General features: G+C 37.7%; 1 protein-coding gene across 4 annotated transcripts in view; it reads left to right on the forward strand.

Moving 5' to 3' along the window:
• Positions 1–17,312, forward strand: part of LRRC69 (leucine rich repeat containing 69) — an 89,811-nt gene extending 72,499 nt beyond the window's left edge. For 3 of the 4 annotated variants that reach the window (XM_025433623.3, XM_025433620.3, XM_025433622.3), the window contains one exon: positions 16,957–17,312. In XM_025433623.3, the coding sequence (XP_025289408.3) occupies positions 16,957–17,067 (111 nt within the window). In that variant the 3' untranslated portion in view covers positions 17,068–17,312. Of the gene's footprint in view, positions 1–7,164; positions 7,378–16,956 lie in introns of those variants that run through there. The other variant, XM_025433621.3, reaches the window with a different exon arrangement.
• The last annotated feature ends 1,703 nt before the right edge of the window (positions 17,313–19,015 follow it).

Below are 19,015 nucleotides of genomic sequence, written 5' to 3' on the forward strand. Positions count from 1 at the left end.
TACCCATTTTTTAATTCAGTTATCGATTTTTTTTTTTTTTGCTGTTGAGTTATATGAGTTCTTTATATATTTTGGATGTTAATCCTTTATCAGATGTATAACTTATAAATATTTCCTCTCATTTCATAGGTTATCTTTTCACTTCATTGAGTTTCTTTTGCTGTATAGAAGCTTTTTAGTTTGGTGTAGTACCACTAACTTATTTTCCCCCTGTTGCTTGTGTTTTTGGTGTCATATCCAGGAAGTCACTGCCCAAGAGCAAGGTAAAAAGGAAGTTTTTCCTTTATGTTTTTTTTCTGGGATTTTAACAATTTCAGTTCTTAAATTTAAGTCTTTAGTCCACATTGCGTTTATTTTTATGAGTTGTCCAATTCCATTCTTCTACGTGTAATTATCCAGTTTTTCCAACACTGTTGAAGACACTCTTCCTTCTCCATTGAGTATTCTTGCTTGCTTGTCAAACATTAGTTGACCATATATGTGAGGGTTTATTTCTGGGATCTAGGTTTTGTTCCATTGGCCTAAGTGTTTTTATGCCAGTACTGTACTCTTTTGATTACTGTAAGCTTTATAATATGGTTTGAAATAAAAAAACATGATGCGTCCAGCTTTGTGCTTTTTCTTTAGGATTCCTTTGGCCATTTGGGGTCTTTGTGGCTTCATAAAAATTTTAGGATTGTTATTTTCTATTTCTGTGAAAAATGTTATTGGAATTTTGATAGATATTGCATTAAATCTGTAGATGGCTTTGTGTAATATGGACATTTTAACAATATTAATTTTCTGACCAATAAACATAGGATATCTTCCCATTTGTTTGTGCCTTCAGTTTCTTTCATCAAAGTTCTAGTTTTCAGTGTAGAGAACTTTCACCTCCTTGGCTACATTTAGTCCTAGGAACTTTATTGTTTTTAACATGCTGGTGAATGAAATTGTTTCCTTTATATCTTTTTCAGACGTTTTGTTATCGGTATACAGAAACACGACTGTTTTTTGTATGTTGACTTTACTGAATGTATCGATTAGTGCTGGCAGGTTTCTGGAGGAGTCTTTAGAATTTCATCTGCATAATATCTCAGCATCTGCAAACATAGCCAGTTTTACTGCTTTCGTTTCTATTAGGGTGCTTTTTATTTCATTTTCGAGCCTGACTGCTCTAGCTAGTATTTTGGTACCGTGCTGAACACGAGTGTTGAGAATATAGAGAACTTTGCACAGTGCTTGGTACAAATTTTATTTCTGAGAAAGGCTGATGAATGATAAGACCTGGATTTGAAAACCAGCTCTTCCATTCTATTACATTATTATTATATCAAATGTACCTGAGAAAAAAATCTGACAGAGCTGCTGCCAATGAGGAATAAAATCATAGTAAAATAATGTTTGAAGAGAAATTTAGAAGTCAAAATCAGCTGGACCTGAAACGCTAAGAGAAAAGAGAGATTATCAGTAGAAAAATGAAAATAGAAATGTATGCTGGTTCTCAAGATGGGAGTAAATCTGTAATCCTGATTTCTTATGTAACTTATCTGTGAATTGTTCACATTACCATCTGGATTTGATTGTTACATTCAAGAGTCATTTCATGAGTATAACACATGGCATGGTACTTGGTAAAAGTTGTCAAAACACTCTGCTTTTCACTGGTCATGACATGAACACCTTGGAGAAGTTGCCATTGTTCATTTTTTCCCAGTGAATATCTTTTATCTTTCTTGGGGAAGATGTTCTTGCTCTTATAGATTTTTTTCTTAAAATCCTCTGATGAGGTGCTCATCTCATTTCAAGTAGAGAAGTTGCAACCTAATGATGGTGACCACATCCAATGTTTATTGGATGTTATTGTTATTACTGTGTCTGATATCATGCTAACCAAGTGTGTTGCCCTGGCATACTCAATTAATGTGCAAAATAACCTCATGACACCAGTGATAAATCCAACTTGCAGAGGAGCAAAGTACTTTGGCCCAGTTCACTGAGGCTGCTGAATAGAGGCTCTGCAGAGGAAACCCACATATGTGATTCCTTGCTTTTAACCAGACATGGTGGACCATCTTTCCTATGCCTTTCAACCCAGTTATTTCTCATTTGCTTCAACTGAATTCCTGGTGTTCATGTTAAAGAGCCTTATTCTGTCATAATTTATTTATCTACTCAAATTCATGATTTTTTTTTCCTACTATGTATCAGGTACTTTACCAAGGGCTGGGAATATAGAGCTCCAGCCTTCAGGAGCTTACACGTTCCAAAGGAAGCAGGATAATAAGATGATTGGAATCTGATAAATTAGGCTTGATGACCAGCCCTGCCACTTAACCACCTGTGTCATCTTATTTTCCTCTTTGAGGCTAAACCTCCATTTGTAAAATTTTAATAATAACAGTAATAGTACATATCTCACAGGGCTGAGATGAATGATACATGAAGTACTGCCTAGGTGGTACTTAGCAACTTAGTAAAGGTAGTACATAGTAGGGGATCCCTGGGTGGCTCAGCGGTTTAGCTCCTGCCTTTGGTCCAGGGCATGATCCTGGAGTCCTGGGATCGAGTCCTGTGTCAGGCTCTCGGCCTGAAGCCTGCTTCTCCCTCTGCCTGTGTCTCTGCCCATCTCTCTCTCTCTATGTCTATAATCAATAAATAAATAAAATCTTTAAAAAATTGGAGAAGTTCTTTTTTTTCCAAAAAAAAAAAGGTAGTACATAGTAGATACTTCATAGCATAGATTTTTTTCTAAAAAGTTAAGGCCTTTAGATAAGAAAGAATTAATATGTTCTTGTTTAAATACAGTGATGGAAGAGTGCACAGGATGCTATGAGAAGTCATCTGTTTAAATAGGGATATTCTAAATAATAGTGAAAGGGAATATAAGGGAAGGGAGAAGAAACGTGTGGGAAATATCAGAAAGGGAGACAGAACGTAAAGACTGCTAACTCTGGGAAACGAACTAGGGGTGGTAGAAGGGGAGGAGGGCGGGGGGTGGGAGTGAATGGGTGACGGGCACTGGGGGTTATTCTGTATGTTAGTAAATTGAACACCAATAAAAAATAAATTAAAAAAAAATAAATAGGGATATTCTGTCTATCCTTGGGGTCTAGCACAGTGATTGTGCTTGGTACTTCAATACATAATACATGCTAAAATTATTTTAATAAGCATTGCTTGTAAATGTGCTTTGAGTGATAGGGAGGTATTAGAATAAAGAACCAGTGGACAAGTATTCTTGGTGATGGCAGTGCCTGTGCAAAGTTAGTGTTATGCAGGTAAGTTACACAACAAATGTGGGAAACTCAGAGAGCCTGAGGTATGAGAGACGAGGTTAGAGAGAGACTCAAGTGTGAGATCAGGATGGCTCTTGTGTGTGAAATTTGAACTTAATTTTGAAAGCAACTATATTGGTTTGTTACAGCTGCCATCACAAAGTGCCACAGACTGAGGGGCTTAAACAACAGAAATTTATTTTCTTTTCTGGAAGCTAGAATTGAGACCAAGGTGTCAGAAGGCTTGGTTTCTTTTGTGGCTTCTCTCCTTGGCTCATAGATGGCCATCTTCTCCGTGTCTTCACCTAATCTTCCTTTTACACATGTCTGTGTCCAAGTTTCCCCCTCTTATGAGCACACAGTCACATTGAATTACAGCTCACCATAATGACATCATTTTAACATAATTACCACTTAAGGGCCGTATTTCCAAATATAGTCACATTTGGAGGTACTGGGGGGTTAAGATTTGAACATATGAATTTCTGGAGGACACGTTTCAGCCCATAAGACCTACCTACAGTTGTTGAAACAATGGAGTAGCAAGATGACATTTTTTACTTTTTGACAAAGAGAGGTTGGAGCTGGTGAAGGGAATTTAAAGATTGTTTATGTGAGATACTTGAAACCAGGGGAATGAAGTTTGCTCAAGGGGACTTATGTGGTGAGGTGAGAAGGTCAGAGGACAGAACCCTTGAGGATGATAATATCAAAGTGGTGAACAAAAGCAGGAGTCAGCAAAGGGGAATGAGAAAATATAGTCAGGGAAGCAGTGAGGGCCAAAACCAGGTAGTGCAAGCACAGATTTTCTAGCTTTAAACACAGATGTGTGAGAAATAGGATTTTCTTACTTGTTCTTCTGCTGAACTTATCCTTGATTGGGCCCTCATTCTATTGAAAAAGTTATTTTAGTTAATTCCAAGTGTGGTAATTTTAGCATGTTTTTGGTCATAGTTTAAGATACAATCTTGATCATTCAAGATTTCCTTCTCCCTTTCTTCCTATATAATCCCACTTTTGGAACTCTTGAGTAATGTCCCATGTGGGCCATCCTCTGAGCTATATGGTCATCCTGTCAAGACCTCAGATGTTTTCCTATCTTCATGACGGTGTCTGCTGAGTTGCCCACTTCCCATTGACCTCTGCTTATCTCTCCTGTGCCCTGTCCCTTCTAGTTCTGACCCTGGAGTCCCTTTGTCCTGCTGGTCCTTTTCTACCACACTATTCTCTGAGATAATTTGGCTGTTCCTTTACTCTACTATGGGCTTAAGCATGAGTTGGTTAAAGGTGCTAAGTTCAGAGCTGAGGAGAAAAAAACTGGGCTGGAGAATTGGGAGAGGGAGATGGTATCCTTCATTAAATGTCATTGAATGGGAAGCAGATTGCATTGATCGAAAAGTGAATGGGAACACAGAAGTTAAGTCTACAAGTCTTGACAAATCTCCATGAAATATATAGGATAAAGGTAGGAGAGTAGCAATAGGATGTTTCCTAGAGGGTGAGGAAGGCTTGAGGAAAGATTTTGAGCTTGGGGAAATAGGTGCTGGATTGTAGATGCAGAAAGAGCTAGTAGAAGATGAAACTTTAAATTAGTCTGTTTTGTGTGCTAATTCAGGAAGGGTTTTTAATGTTTTGATTATGCACTGCCTACTTTAAGGAATTAATAGAGCTAGAATTTGGTTACCACATAATGAGCCTCATCTTTTTCATCACCCTTAAGAGATTGTGTAAGCCCAAAAGAGCCGATATGAAAATTTTTAAACAGCTAGAAAATGGATAGTGATGGTACTTTCCCACTTACAGTATGATTTGATTTTTTTCTTCAGTTACCTTTAGTGGGTGCTTACTATGTGCAAGGTACTGTACTAGCCTCTTAGGATCCAAACATGAATAAGACAGTCTATGCCATTGAGGAAATCACAGACTAGTTATTAAAATATAGTGTTATAAGGATTATAATAAAGGTGTTATATACTCATACTATGGCATTGCAGACAGACCAAGCAGCTATTTAGGCGATGTCTCTGTTCAGGCTACTATAATGAAATACCACAGACTGAGTGGCTTATAAATGACAGAAATTTATTTCTTATAGTTCTGGAGGCTAGAAGTCAGAGATCAAGGTGCCAGCATGGTTGGGTGAGGGTCCTCTTTTGCATCACACACTGTATTCTCACATGTTGGAAGATGCTAAGGAATTCTGTGGGGTCTCTTCTAAGGGCACTAATCCCAATCATGAGTGCTCTGTCCTCCTTATCACCTCCCAAAGGCCTCATCTCCCAAAATCATGCATTAGTCATGAGGACTAACACGTGAATATTGGAAGGACACCAGCTTTCATCCCTTGTACTTATATAGCATACGCATTTTTATTTTTGAAGCACAAAAGAAAGTGCAAATAAATTCATTGCTTGATGGTTATATAGTTATTCATAACAGCTGCCTTCTATATTTGAGAGATTGTCAGGTGGAAAAGAGATGAGGCTTTTCCTCTGTTGACTTCTGAAGTGGAACATAGAACCACTGATAGGCCAGATGAAGGGAACAGTTTTCCTACATGATTTTATACAGATGCACACACACACATGCACTCATGCATGTTAATATTGGTCATTACTGAAGAAACAATAAGGATGGAAGAAGGAATAGTAGAATAAAGATATTTGGTATCTACATAATGTCATTTTAAAAATTAAAAGGGAAATAAGAATACCTTTTTATCAAATACATCTGAGTGCATTTTAAAAACAGCACAGGATGGCATAAGAATATAGTATGGATTAAAAACATAATGGTTAGGGGATCCCTGGGTGGCTCAGCGATTTGGCGCCTGTCTTCGGCCCAGGGCATGATCCTGGAGTCCTGGGATCGAGTCCCGCATCGGGCTTCCTGCATGGAGCCTGCTTCTCCCTCTGCCTGTGTCTCTGCCTCTCTCTCTCTCTCTCTCTCTCTCTCTCTCTCTCTATCTGTGTGTGCGTGTGTTTCTCATGAATAAATAAATAAAATTTAAAAACAAAAACAAAAACAAACCCATAATGGTTAAAACAAATCAGAGACTTGTATGTGAATACTTGAAAATAGCAGAAAATATTCAGTTATTGTAGAAAGACATGATCCCTCACATTGAAAAAGCACATTGGGTGCCAAGCAGAATAAAAAAGAACAAATCCATCTCTAGACACATTTAGGTAAAACTGCATTATGCCAGAGGAGCTATTAAGAGCTAAAGATAATTCTTTAATAAAGTAGATCATGTACAAAGAAATGACAATGGACTGAAAGCAAATGCAAGAAAAAAATGATATCTTCAAAGCACTAAGAAAAAAATAACTCAAAATCTAGAATTATATGCCTAGTTAAGTTGATAGGCAAAAGACATTGGAGTGTTGGGGAATTGTGAGAAGAAAAAATTTGAAAAGAAAAATTGTTTTGCTTTGAAACAACCACTGATCCTAACTTTATTAAAATAATCGAAAAAAATTAAACAAGTAACATTTAGTAAGTTTGTGTTAATGAAAAAAGTATGTAAAAATGGAATTAGAATAAATATATAGTATGAATTTATAAATTATGCCAAATAAATCTAAGGATATTTAAAAACTGGATAAAGAAAATTCAGAACAGAATGTACATTACCAGAGACTTGACAATTGAAGCATGCTATATATATTTTTTGAAGTATTATTTTCATGAGGTTGTTCAGTTCCCTGTTTCTAGAGTGAAAATGCACACAAGGTACATGGGGATGATAATCAGGTTAACTATGTTGGTAAATAATTGCTTTCCTATATCTTTAGGAATTTGTGTTGCTTTTCCGCTTGAGTAGAAAGACATTATACAAAAACTAGTTTGCCTAGAAGCCTCTCTTTCTATTAAAAAAAATTTAATATCTTAATTATCTTTTCAGGAACGAAACTTGGAGAATGCTGACCTTTAGAGTAAATACTTTATCATGAAGGGAGAGCCCATTTGATAATGCCAACGTCTGGTTGCTCTGTTGTGCTTTACAGAATGTTCTTTCTCTGCCGGAGTTTGCCATCTGAAAGCACAGTTGAAGGGGGAAGCACTTGATGACAAATGGGTCTTTATTCTTGACATAAAACAACTAGAAACAACCAAATATCAAATTGTAATTGCTTTTATTCAGGTGAATGTGAAATTAGGAGGTACTTATGAAGTGGTGAGATGAGGACTGGAAAAGTAGTTGAAAAGTTTCGCTCAAATATCAGATATTAATCTTTACCATGATTCATCCAGATGCTTTCGTCTTTTTCCAAATGTTACAGCTCGTGCCATCTGAGTTCGGCGAGTCCTTAGCAATGATAGAATTGTCAATAATTTCAGCATAATTGATATTTAAGTATTAACTGCTAATGATATAAATCTTTGAAATAGCAACAAAAGTTAATCCTTTTTAGTTACTACCAGCTTGGGCCATATTTGAACTAGTGACTTAGAGGTAACCTATATAGTCTCATAAAATCCTTTCCAAACACTGGAGAGTGATCCTGGACCCAAGATATGCATTTGATAGTTTTCATTTTGTATAGTTACGTTAGTTGAACTTAACGTTTCCCCAGATACCTTTAAAGTTGAAGAGTTTAGGGAGGGAACAGTTTGGAACGTGAACTCTCAACCCTGTATTGAATGATGTAATGTAATTAAAACTACCCTCAAAAGAGATTAGATTGAGTAGGTTTCACTACAAATGAGTGAAAATGCTGATCTACTCTATGAAAATAAATGAAAATTTGCAACCTTAATTCCTTTTTTATGACAAGCTGCCAGTAATGAAACATAATATAAGATTACATTTAATAATTTTACTCATTACTTATAGAGCAAAATCTTACTTTGCAGTAAAAAGTTATTACTGTTTAGATACCACTGACATTCATTTATGAAACTGATCATTCCAACCAGCCAACTGTGAAAATGAATGTAGGTTTTAAAACATTTATGCACTGGTTAGTCAATTTAATGTACATTAGGCATGAAGAGGATCAGAAGGCATCGCATTTCTAATTCTAAACAGTTGTGAAAGTAATATGTATTTATTGTTCAGAAAAATTGAAATGGTGTGAATGTTCCTTATTATTTTATTCAGAAAATAGCAAAAACAATTATAGTATAAATGAACTCACGCACTGTGTCTTGATTACTTCTTCTCCTATGGGAACTCATTGAATTTTCTCTTTAGAAAACTCTCTCTTTTGTTCTTAAACTGCTGGGTAGAGTCACAGTTGTGTTCAATATCTGTGCTTGTTTTTTCTTCTAAAGAGTCTCAAATTACTTTCAACTTCAGTACATTTATCTGAAGCTGTACATCGCCAAAATGTTTGAACTTCCCACACAAAATAAAGAGGACACTGATGATCCAGAGATGGTGTTGGAGAGCAGGACCACTCCGTAGAGGAGAGAATGCTGCTTAGCCGGATAGGCGGCTGGAATCTGAGCAGGATTTTCTTTCTTGTTTCTGCTATTACCACAGTCCAAAGTGCCCTATACAGGTGGAATGACCAGATAATGTATGACTTAAGTCAAGATGCCTTTGAGGGTGAAAGTGAACATTATTAATAAGCTGGAGAGCCAGCAGGAAACCAGGACTGTCCTGGGTAAATCTGAATGTGTGGCTCCACTTAGAGGGAACAGTTAACTTTAGGGTAGTGCTCACTGCTGGCTTTTATCACTGCTGGTGTGGAGGAGTTGTCATTCTGAATGTTCACCTTGGATTTTTAAAATTATTTTCAAAAAAAAAATTATTTTCAGTCACTCCATAAATATTTGACATCCTGCTTTCAGCAGGAAACTCTGGATGCTAAGCACAGTGCAAATAAGTAGGGGGCCTAGTTGGTCCCAAATGGTTTAAAATCTAAGAGTTTAAAATCCTAAAGATGAAAAAGACGCTATTAATAAAAACTAAATGTTAAATGAGTGGTAAGAGCTTTAGTGCATCAAAGAAGAAGATGAGATCATTGTATAAGTTGTCCGGCCTGGAGACTGCCCAGAAAGATGCTGCAAGGCCTTGACATAGGTAGAGTTCCGATACACGGAGAAGGAAGCAGAGGGGATATTTTGGAAGAGAACAATATGGAGGAAAATGAATCTTATTCATAGGGCAGTGAGTCAATTAAGTTGGTTTGTGGTTGGGAATGGGAGGAAGAAAGATTATTTAAAAAATGAGGTCAAATTCTATGAACCTGTCAAAGGATAGAATATGGAGTTTGAACTTGATCCCATTTGGAAATGGAGTCCTACTGAATGTGCAGGGACAAGCCAATGATATAAAGAAAGATGTATTTTAGAAGGAATCATTTGGCAGGAGAGTGCAGGAGGTTGAAGAGAAGGGAAGCTGAAGGGGCCTTTCAGTGGTTGCCCAGCGTGGGTGTAAGGTGTAGCATTAGAATGCAAGGAAAGGAACCCCCGTGGGGAAGGAAGGATGATGGAACTTGGTTGATTGGCTGTGGGAAACTGCCGAAAGGCGTGAGCGAGAAGACCAGAAAACCCCAGAGGGAGCTGATTTGGAGGCAAGACCCCAAGTTTTATCGCAGACATACTGAGTTTCAAGTGTTGTGTGGATGATTCAAGAGAACATGTTTAGGCAGTTGGAGATCATACAGCAAAGCGCCATACTTCTGTGCATTATCTGAAAATGTGTGCACTTTCCAACAACTGTTCATTCTTTCAGAGCACTCTGCACGCTTCGTAAACCGTAATCAAAATTCTACTTTGGTGAAAGAAGCTGGGAGGAATATTCTGACTAACACCGAGTAAGAGTTTGATGAACTTAGGTTTTTATCCTGTCTCTTGCTTGAATTCTGAGGCTTAAGGTAAAGGACCTTCCTTCTCACTGCTTCTGGACTAATCTCTTATCTGGGCAATGAAGGGATTAGATCAAAGCCTCTTCTAGTTTCAGAGTGTCCAAGGGGCTGTCATAGTCATGCTTTTCATGGTCCTGCTAATTTGGAACATGATACCAGTATCAGTTTCCCATTGGTGCTGTAACAAATTGCCGCAAATCTGGTGTCTTAATGAAAATTTATGATGTTACAGTTCAGTAGGTCAGAAGGTTCAGTAGGTCATGAGTCTCACTGAGCTAAAATGAAGGGGTCAGCAGGGCTACATTGCTTTCTGGAGGCTCTAGAGGAGGATCCATTTTCTTGTTCTTTCCAGCTTTTAGAGGCCACTGACATTCCTTGGCTCATGGCGCCTTCCTCCGTCCTCAAAGTCAACATTGACAGATCTGGTCCTTCTCATACACATCACTTGGATCTTCCCTTCCCTTCCCTTCCCTTCCCTTCCCTTCCCTTCCCTTCCCTTCCCTTCCCTTCCCTTCCCTTCCCTTCCCTTCCCTTCCCTTCCCTTCCCTTCCCTTCCCTTCCCTTCCCTTCCCTTCCCTTCCCTCCCCTCCCCTCCCCTCCCCTCCCCTCCCCTCCCCTCCCCTCCCCTCCCCTCCTCTCCCCTCCCCTCCCCTCCTCTCCTCTTCCACTTTTAACAATCATTGTGATGAAATTGGGTCCATCTAGATAATACAGAATAATTATGGACCTCTCACGATCCTTATATTAATCACACCTGTAAAGTCCCTTCTGCATAAGATAACATACATATTCACAGGTGCCGGGGATTAGGACATGAACATCTTTGCAGGGGTGGGGGGGGTGGCAGTGAGGGGGGTGGGGACATTATTCTGCCTACTATGATACTTTTCCAAAGAAAACAGGAAACTATCTTACTCTTTTCTTATGCTTTGTGTTTCATGTAATACTGAAACCTCATTCAAAGCTTTACTTCATTCTGTGATATAAATATGCATTTTGATAATTTAAAAAAATTTCTTAGTTTAAAAGATGACAATGATTGTCACCGATAAGGCATGAGTTGAGTGATTTTTTTTAAATCTCTTAATTCCACCGTTCAAAAAATATAAAACTTAGTAAATATATGCTTTTAAACTTAAAGTGCAAAACTCCTTTTTCCTAAAATAGGGAGAGGATGTAATCATATATTCATTTGCCTTAGGAAATAATGCATTTCACTATAAATAGTAAAGGGTGAAAAATTAGACTGTAGTATAGCTTTTCACATTTTAAAGCTTTTTGCTACAAAGATACTTCAGAATAAAAGCATGTCTAATCATAGACCAATTCCTTTTCCTTTTCTAACTTCAGCTTGATAAAAAGGAGCTTTCAGATGTTTCAGTTTCTATCTGTAAACAACCACCAAAGCAGTAATTATCTTCCACAGAGTCTTGAAGTCATGTTAATTGAGGTTTGTGAAGAGAGGTCCTCTGTAAGAGGGTGTGTCATTATTCCTTTGTAACGTGCTCCTGTCAGACAGGTGTCGTACTGGAAGAAACCATTGTGACGATGCCACAAATAGGCGTAGAAATTCATTTTTTAATTTTTAATTTTTTTCTTTTTAAAAATTTAAATTCAATTAATTAACATATAATGTCTTATTTGTTTCAGAGGTAGAGGTCATTGATTCTTCAGTCTTATATAATACCGAGCGCTCATTACATTACGTGCCCTCCTTAATGTCCATCACCCAGTTATCCTATTCCCCTCCCCTCCCCTCCAGTGACCTTCAGTTTGTTTCCTATGATTAAAGTCTCTTATGGTTTGTCTCCCTCTCTGATTTCATCTTGTTTTATTTTTTCTTTTCTTCTCCTATGATCCTCCATTCTGTTTCTTAAATTCCACATAAGAGTGAGATCATATGATAATTGTCTTCCTCTGATTGATTAATTTCACTTAGTATAATATGCTCTAGTTCCATCCACATCGTTGCAAATGGGCATACAAATTTAAATGGATATCAACAGGTCAGGTATTTGAGACTTTCATTTTTTGTGAAAACATTCCTGAGTCCAGTGACTCTAGATGGAAAAATATGTTCCCAAGGAATTATGTTGGGTTCATTTTTCTTAGTAAAATTTCCAGTAAACAATTCATAGCCCTGATAAATATCAGAAACAGTAATTATTAAGTTATAGAATAATTACAAGGAAAGTTTCATAGTCAGTACAAAACTGATAATGGTCCTTGGTAAAATAAGCTCCTAAAAAGCGAAACAAAATATTTTATTCTAATTAACTGATACCCCCAAAAAGGGGAAAGAGGGATACACTTTGCATTCCTGCCTGCAACAAGAGCCAACTCAAACCCTACCCATAGAGTTTCTTAATACACAAGGGAAATGGCTAAAACCACAGTGGAAATAGAAAATATCTTCAATAGTTTAATAAGTTCTTTATAGATCTTGGAAACTAGCCCTTTATCTGATATGTCATTTGCAAATATCTTCTCCCATTCTGTAGGTTGTCTTTGAGTTTTGTTGACTGTATCCTTTGCTGTGCAAAAGCTTCTTATCTTGATGAAGTCCCAATAGTTCATTTTTGCTTTTGTTTCTTTTGCCTTTGTGGATGTATCTTGCAAGAAGTTACTATGGCCGAGTTCAAAAAGGGTGTTGCCTGTGTTCTTCTCTAGGATTTTGATGGAATCTTGTCTCACATTTAGATCTTTCATCCATTTTGAGTTTATCTTCGTGTATGGTGAAAGAGAGTGGTCTAGTTTCATTCTTCTGCATGTGGATGTCCAATTTTCCCAGCACCATTTATTGAAGAGACTGTCTTTCTTCCAATGGATAGTCTTTCCTCCTTTATCGAATATTAGTTGCCCATAAAGTTCAGGGTCCACTTCTGGATTCTCTATTCTGTTCCACTGATCTATGTGTCTGTTTTTGTGCCAGTACCACACTGTCTTGATGACCACAGCTTTGTAGTACAACCTGAAATCTGGCATTGTGATGCCCCCAGATATGGTTTTCTTTTTTAAAATTCCCCTGGCTATTCGGGGTCTTTTCTGATTCCACACAAATCTTAAAATAATTTGTTCTAACTCTCTGAAGAAAGTCCATGGTATTTTGATAGGGATTGCATTAAACGTGTATATTGCCCTGGGTAACATTGACATTTTCACAATATTAATTCTGCCAATCCATGAGCATGGAATATTTTTCCATCTCTTTGTGTCCTCCTCAATTTCTTTCAGAAGTGTTCTATAGTTTTGAGGGTATAGATCCTTTACATCTTTGGTTAGGTTTATTCCTAGGTATCTTATGCTTTTGGGTGCAGTGAGAATGGGGAAAATTAACAAGGCAGGAAACAACAAATGTTGGAGAGGATGCGGAGAAAAGGGAACCCTCTTACACTGTTGGTGGGACTGTGAACTGGTGCAGCCACTCTGGAAAACTGTGTGGAGGTTCCTCAAATAGTTAAAAATATACCTGCCCTATGACCCAGCAATTGGACTGTTGGGGATTTACCCCAAAGATACAAATGCAATGAAACGCCGGGACACCTGCACCCCGATGTTTATAGCAGCAATGGCCACGATAGCCAAACTGTGGAAGGAGCCTCGGTGTCCAACGAAAGATGAATGGATAAAGAAGATGTGGTTTATGTATACAATGGAATATTACTCAGCTATTAGAAATGACAAATACCCACCATTTGCTTCAACGTGGATGGAACTGGAGGGTATTATGCTGAGTGAAGTAAGTCAGTCGGAGAAGGACAAACATTATATGTTCTCATTCATTTGGGGAATATAAATAATAGTGAAAGGGAATATAAGGGAAGGGAGAAGAAATGTGTGGGAAATATCAGAAAGGGAGACGGAACGTAAAGACTGCTAACTCTGGAAAACGAACTAGGGGTGGTAGAAGGGGAGGAGGGTGGGGGGTGGGAGTGAATGGGTGACGGGCACTGGGTGTTATTCTGTATGTTAGTAAATTGAACACCAATAAAAAATAAATTAAAAAAATAAAAAATAAAAAAATAAAACAGTAAAAAAAAAGAAAATATCTTCAATAGTTTCTATTGTAAACTTTTTACCCCAGAGAAACAGGACAAAGCAAACCAGATTAACTGTATGGCCCCCCTTGTTTCCTTGGTTTACGTTTGTCTTTCTTTTTGTAACCTCCTCTTGGTTCATGGCTCTACTCTTTGTTCTAGTTTCTCAAAGAGCACTAAGTGAAGTGTATTAGCATGGTTTATTTTGATAGCCCTTAGTTCTAGACGAAATGTGCTACAGTAGTTAGCAGAGGTAGCTGATTGGATGAGATGCAAAGGGGAAAAAACACATTTAGCTTTTGAGCACAATTTCCAACACTTAGCCATTATAATCTAATGAATCACTATGATCCCATATAGATTTAAAATACTGTACATAATGTGTGTATCGTTGGAAAACTTTATGAATTTTTCTTACCCCTGGACTAATATATTCATTTATTATTGATAGTCCATGGTTTAACATTTTATGGTCTATTTATTGTTTATACTGTATTGTTTCCCCAATACAGTATGCACATTCCTGAACTCTCACAGCTGACTCTTTCTGAATGTCCTTTCATGTCCTTTCCAGACAGTCACAACCTAGTCATCCTTCAAAACCCAGCTCACCGTTTTCTTATACTGTAAAATCTTGCCTAACATGCAGCCTACGGTGGTGTCTCCCTTCTCTGAACTTTCTTTCTTTCTTTTTTTTTTTTTAATATTTTATTTATTTATTCATGAGAGACACAGAGACAGAGACACAGGCAGAGGGAGAAGCAGACTCTATGCAGGGAGCCTGACGTGGGACTCGATCCTGGGTCTCCAGGATCAGGCCCTGGGCTGAAGGCAGACGCTAAACCGCTGAGCCACAGGGGGATCCCTCCCCTCTCTGAACTAATATAGAGCCTATCATGATGTTGAGCCCTATGTTTCTAGTTATTATTTGTGTTTATTTATTAGCTTTCCAACTAGATACTGAAAAGATTCTTCGAGGCAGAGATTATTTGTTCTATATCTTTGTATCCTTGGCACTTTGCTTAACGTGGTTCAGGTTTTAGGTTGCTTATAATTTGTCAGAACTTTGGCTGCAAATTAAGCCCAACTTATGCACTGACTAACTATTAAGTATTAAGAAAGCCTAGGAATGGGTCTGGCTGAATATTTAGTCATGCTGGACCAGGTAACCCAAATTTATCATCTGGAATCTGTCCTTTTATGTGTATTGTCTCTGCTTTCCTTTGTCTTGGTTTTGTACTCATTGCACCCTACACTTTGCCTTCTGGCAACAGAGGGAGAGCTTCCCTCTCTTCATAGATCCAGGGAAAGCCCTAGGGCTGATGTTCATTGGCTTTATTGGACTGTCTTGGGTTATGTGCCGGACTTGAGTTACATGCCTAAGTCTTGAGCCAGAGAGTGGGATCAGTTATCCTCTCTCTACTATAACATATACACTGAAATCAGTGAAGGGCGGATCCCAAAAGGAAAAGATGGGCTTTTGTGCCAGCAGAATAGGGAATAGATGCTGACAGGCATGAATAAGATGCTGATTGGAGATTTCAGTAAATGTTTGCTGATTGGTCAACTAAACCTCCTTTTAGGAATAAAGTCAGATTTGTAGAGATTCTGTACCATTTTCCACTTTCATCCCAAATATTTTATCATTAGATAGTGCCATATGTCATCTGAGTACTTCATAGTCATGGTTGGAGGTGGATGTGAAGGTGATATGACATATGACTTTGACTTCCCCACTGATTTAACACCAAGGTTGAAAGGCAATTACTCTCTCAAGGATGGTTTAATAACTGTGCTTAGGTACCTTGAACCTTTAAATGGGCCCTCACAGTTATTTTGTGGAAGAGCGAATAAAACAGTAACGAAACCTCTCACTGTGGATTTTGATGATGACAGCCCAATGGGTTCATGATAAAAGTATGTAGCATTGTCAACCGGTTTAACTACTAGTTGTGTGACTGTTTTGGAGTCTTTCACTGAGAACTATGTTGACTTCAGAAATTGTTTATAAAGCATACAAATGGTGAGCTTTTGAAGTTGTCATTGTTTCCAGCATTAGTGGTCAAGACATGTATACTAAGCTGGATAATAGGGTTTTTGACTGCCTATTTTGTGCATTGAGAATGAAAAACAGAGATTTGAAGTACAAAAACCTAAGTCACGTATTCAACAAATTGTCTGAAATCCAGACAATAGAGATCATAATGAACATTATAGATAGCAAAGATTATTAATTTCCATGGGAAGTGGATGCTGGACAGGCCAAACCAAGATATCCATTGGGGGGGGGGGGGTTGTTCAATAATTGTGTGCAAATCGATCAATTTAACATCCCTGTAGGACGGAAATCAGGTTTGTGTGGATTCTGAATTGTTCTTTACCTTCATTCCAAACACATTATGGTTAGACAGTATAATAATATATTTGGATAAAAGCATAGATAATCCTTTATCATTTGAATTTTATTTTTTTAAAGATTTATTTATTTATTTTAGAGAGAGTGGGAGGAGGGGCAGAGGAAAAGGGAGGGAGAGAATCTCAAGCAGACTCCGTGCTGAACCTGATGTGGGGCTGGATCCCAGGACCCTGAGATCATAACCTGAGCTGAAACCAAGAGTCAGATGCTCAACTGACTAAGCCACCCAGGCACCTCATTGTTTAGTTTTGAATATGCCTTTCTTAGCTAATTTGTTTGTGTGTGGGAAAAGAGCAAATCAAGCATAAATAGAATAGTGTGTCCTTTAGAAATTAATGTTGTGAAATGTCTGAGAAAGTTAATATTTACTTTATTCAAAAATACTGAGTACTGTTTTAATTTTATCTTTAATTTTTACCTTTTAGAACTGGAAGATAAGCAGAAATCTAAAGCTGGTACCTCTTCGAATATTAATTTGTTCTTACAAATGTTTCAATAAACGTGGTCTTAACCTCTTTGGAATTGCTCAAGTATAGAGCTGGTGAGAAACGCATTTAGAGCCTCACATGACTTGCCCCATCAGCTCTGCACACACAGTCAGATTATGCCCTACTTATGATACCATGCTGTGTCTCTTCTCTTTGCCAATACATTAAGCAAAGGAAGTAAAATTATTTACTTGTAAAGATCCCAGTGTAAGCACTGTAATCTCCCTTTAGCTTGTTTAGATTCTAAGAATGCTGTTTCTTCTTTGACTTAAAATAAAGAGTGGAAAAATAAAGATCTGTGTGGCAAGTGTTATTTTTTCCTGTCATTTTAAGACCACCACCCTCCTTTTCTAGATAAGTATTAAGAGACTTTGAGAGGGACAAGTATTTATTTTATGCGTGTTTTGCCATTGAAAGAGAATTACTTTTTAGTGCTAGACAGTTGTATCACATTTGTATGATTTCAGATGAGCTCTTCTTTTTTAAGAGGCACTAATGTCTGACTAAGATAAAACCTTTAGTCTACTTAAAATGGAGTAGAAGGCTGGAAACTCAGGCTTGGTTACTCCTAATATCACTTTGTTTATACTTTTAAAGTTTTGTTCCTTATTTTTGTTTTTCACAAGAGACACTTACAGAAGCCAGCGCAATAGTTCTGAAATGAGAATGAGTCCTTTTCTTTGAAGGACCACAGAAAAGGAGAGAAAGAAGTTATGGAAATATATGGTATAGTTTGCATAGACCAGTGGTCTTTGCCTGTGTGGTTCTGTCCAGCAGCAGCTGAGAACTTGTTAGAAATAGAAATTATTTGGTCCTACCCTAGACCTACTAAATCAGAAACTCAGGGAGTACAACTCAGCAATCTGTGTTTTATCAGATCCTCCAGGTGATTTCGAGCCATGCTCTCCTTTGAGAACCATAGGTACTGATTAAGAGAAAATTGCTATAGGTTCAGAAGAGCAAGAGATTTGACCATAATTTTATTTAAATTCCACTAGAAATATGTTTCTTCACATAACTATTTGGCGGTACTTCTGGTAGAAAGCGGAGTGGATTCTCATTTTCCATATATTTTATTATTTATATTACTTTCTCAACTAGACCTTTTTTTAGTTCACTTCAGGGTATACTCTTTCATGTATAGGGTTGCCTCTAGCATACCTGGGAAGCTAAATCAGTGGAGCACAGCGGAAAGGCCTTCAATCAATACCAGAGTCAAGCCCCACCGAGACAGAGATGGGGCCTCAAGGTAAATTTCTAAAGGCTCCATTAATCAAGAATGCATTTTAAACAAAAATAAAAAACAAAGTACACATGAAAGTCATAGGAGCTCATTAAAAATGAGTTATAGGAATAAACGGTGTGTGTTTATTGAGGGAAAACTACTCAGAAAATTGATTTTGATTAGGGAAATATTTTTATGCAACATGTGCTGTTCAAAAGAGCATTTTGTTTACCATTTCAATCTCGACCTCAGCCACGGTTTATAGGCCATCTTGGTTCTGGGGAGAACACTGTATCCATCCATTCATCTATGTACTCATTTGTTCAACAAATATTTCAAGTACCCTTGAACTTCAGGTGACATGAAAAGAAAATGTTAGCTCTACCTTTTCACCCCATCCTCGTCATATCTCAGGGTCCTGAGACCTGTTTTCTGCCCCCTTTTCCAAAACTGGTCTTTTGGAGGTCAGCCGTGACTTCCTACCAATTCACTTGTTCCTCATCTGGCTGGTCTTCCCTGCAGATTTGAGCTCAGTTGACCTTCGTCTACCTCTTGAAACTATATGCTTTAGGTTCATTCTTTATTTCTCTGGTGGCCTCTTCCAATACCTCTAACCGAATTCTCTATATTCTTTCAAAAACAAGGGTTCTACGAGACTCTTTGCTCAGTACATTTTCTTCTCTTAGTACTTTTTCTTTACTTGAAGGAACTCATCTACTCCTACCAGTTTTATTTAGCTTCATTTATCACACCTGGGTGAGTAGCTCCTCT

This window comes from Canis lupus, chromosome 29 (assembly GCF_003254725.2).
Source record: "Canis lupus dingo isolate Sandy chromosome 29, ASM325472v2, whole genome shotgun sequence".
NCBI lineage: Eukaryota > Metazoa > Chordata > Mammalia > Carnivora > Canidae > Canis > Canis lupus.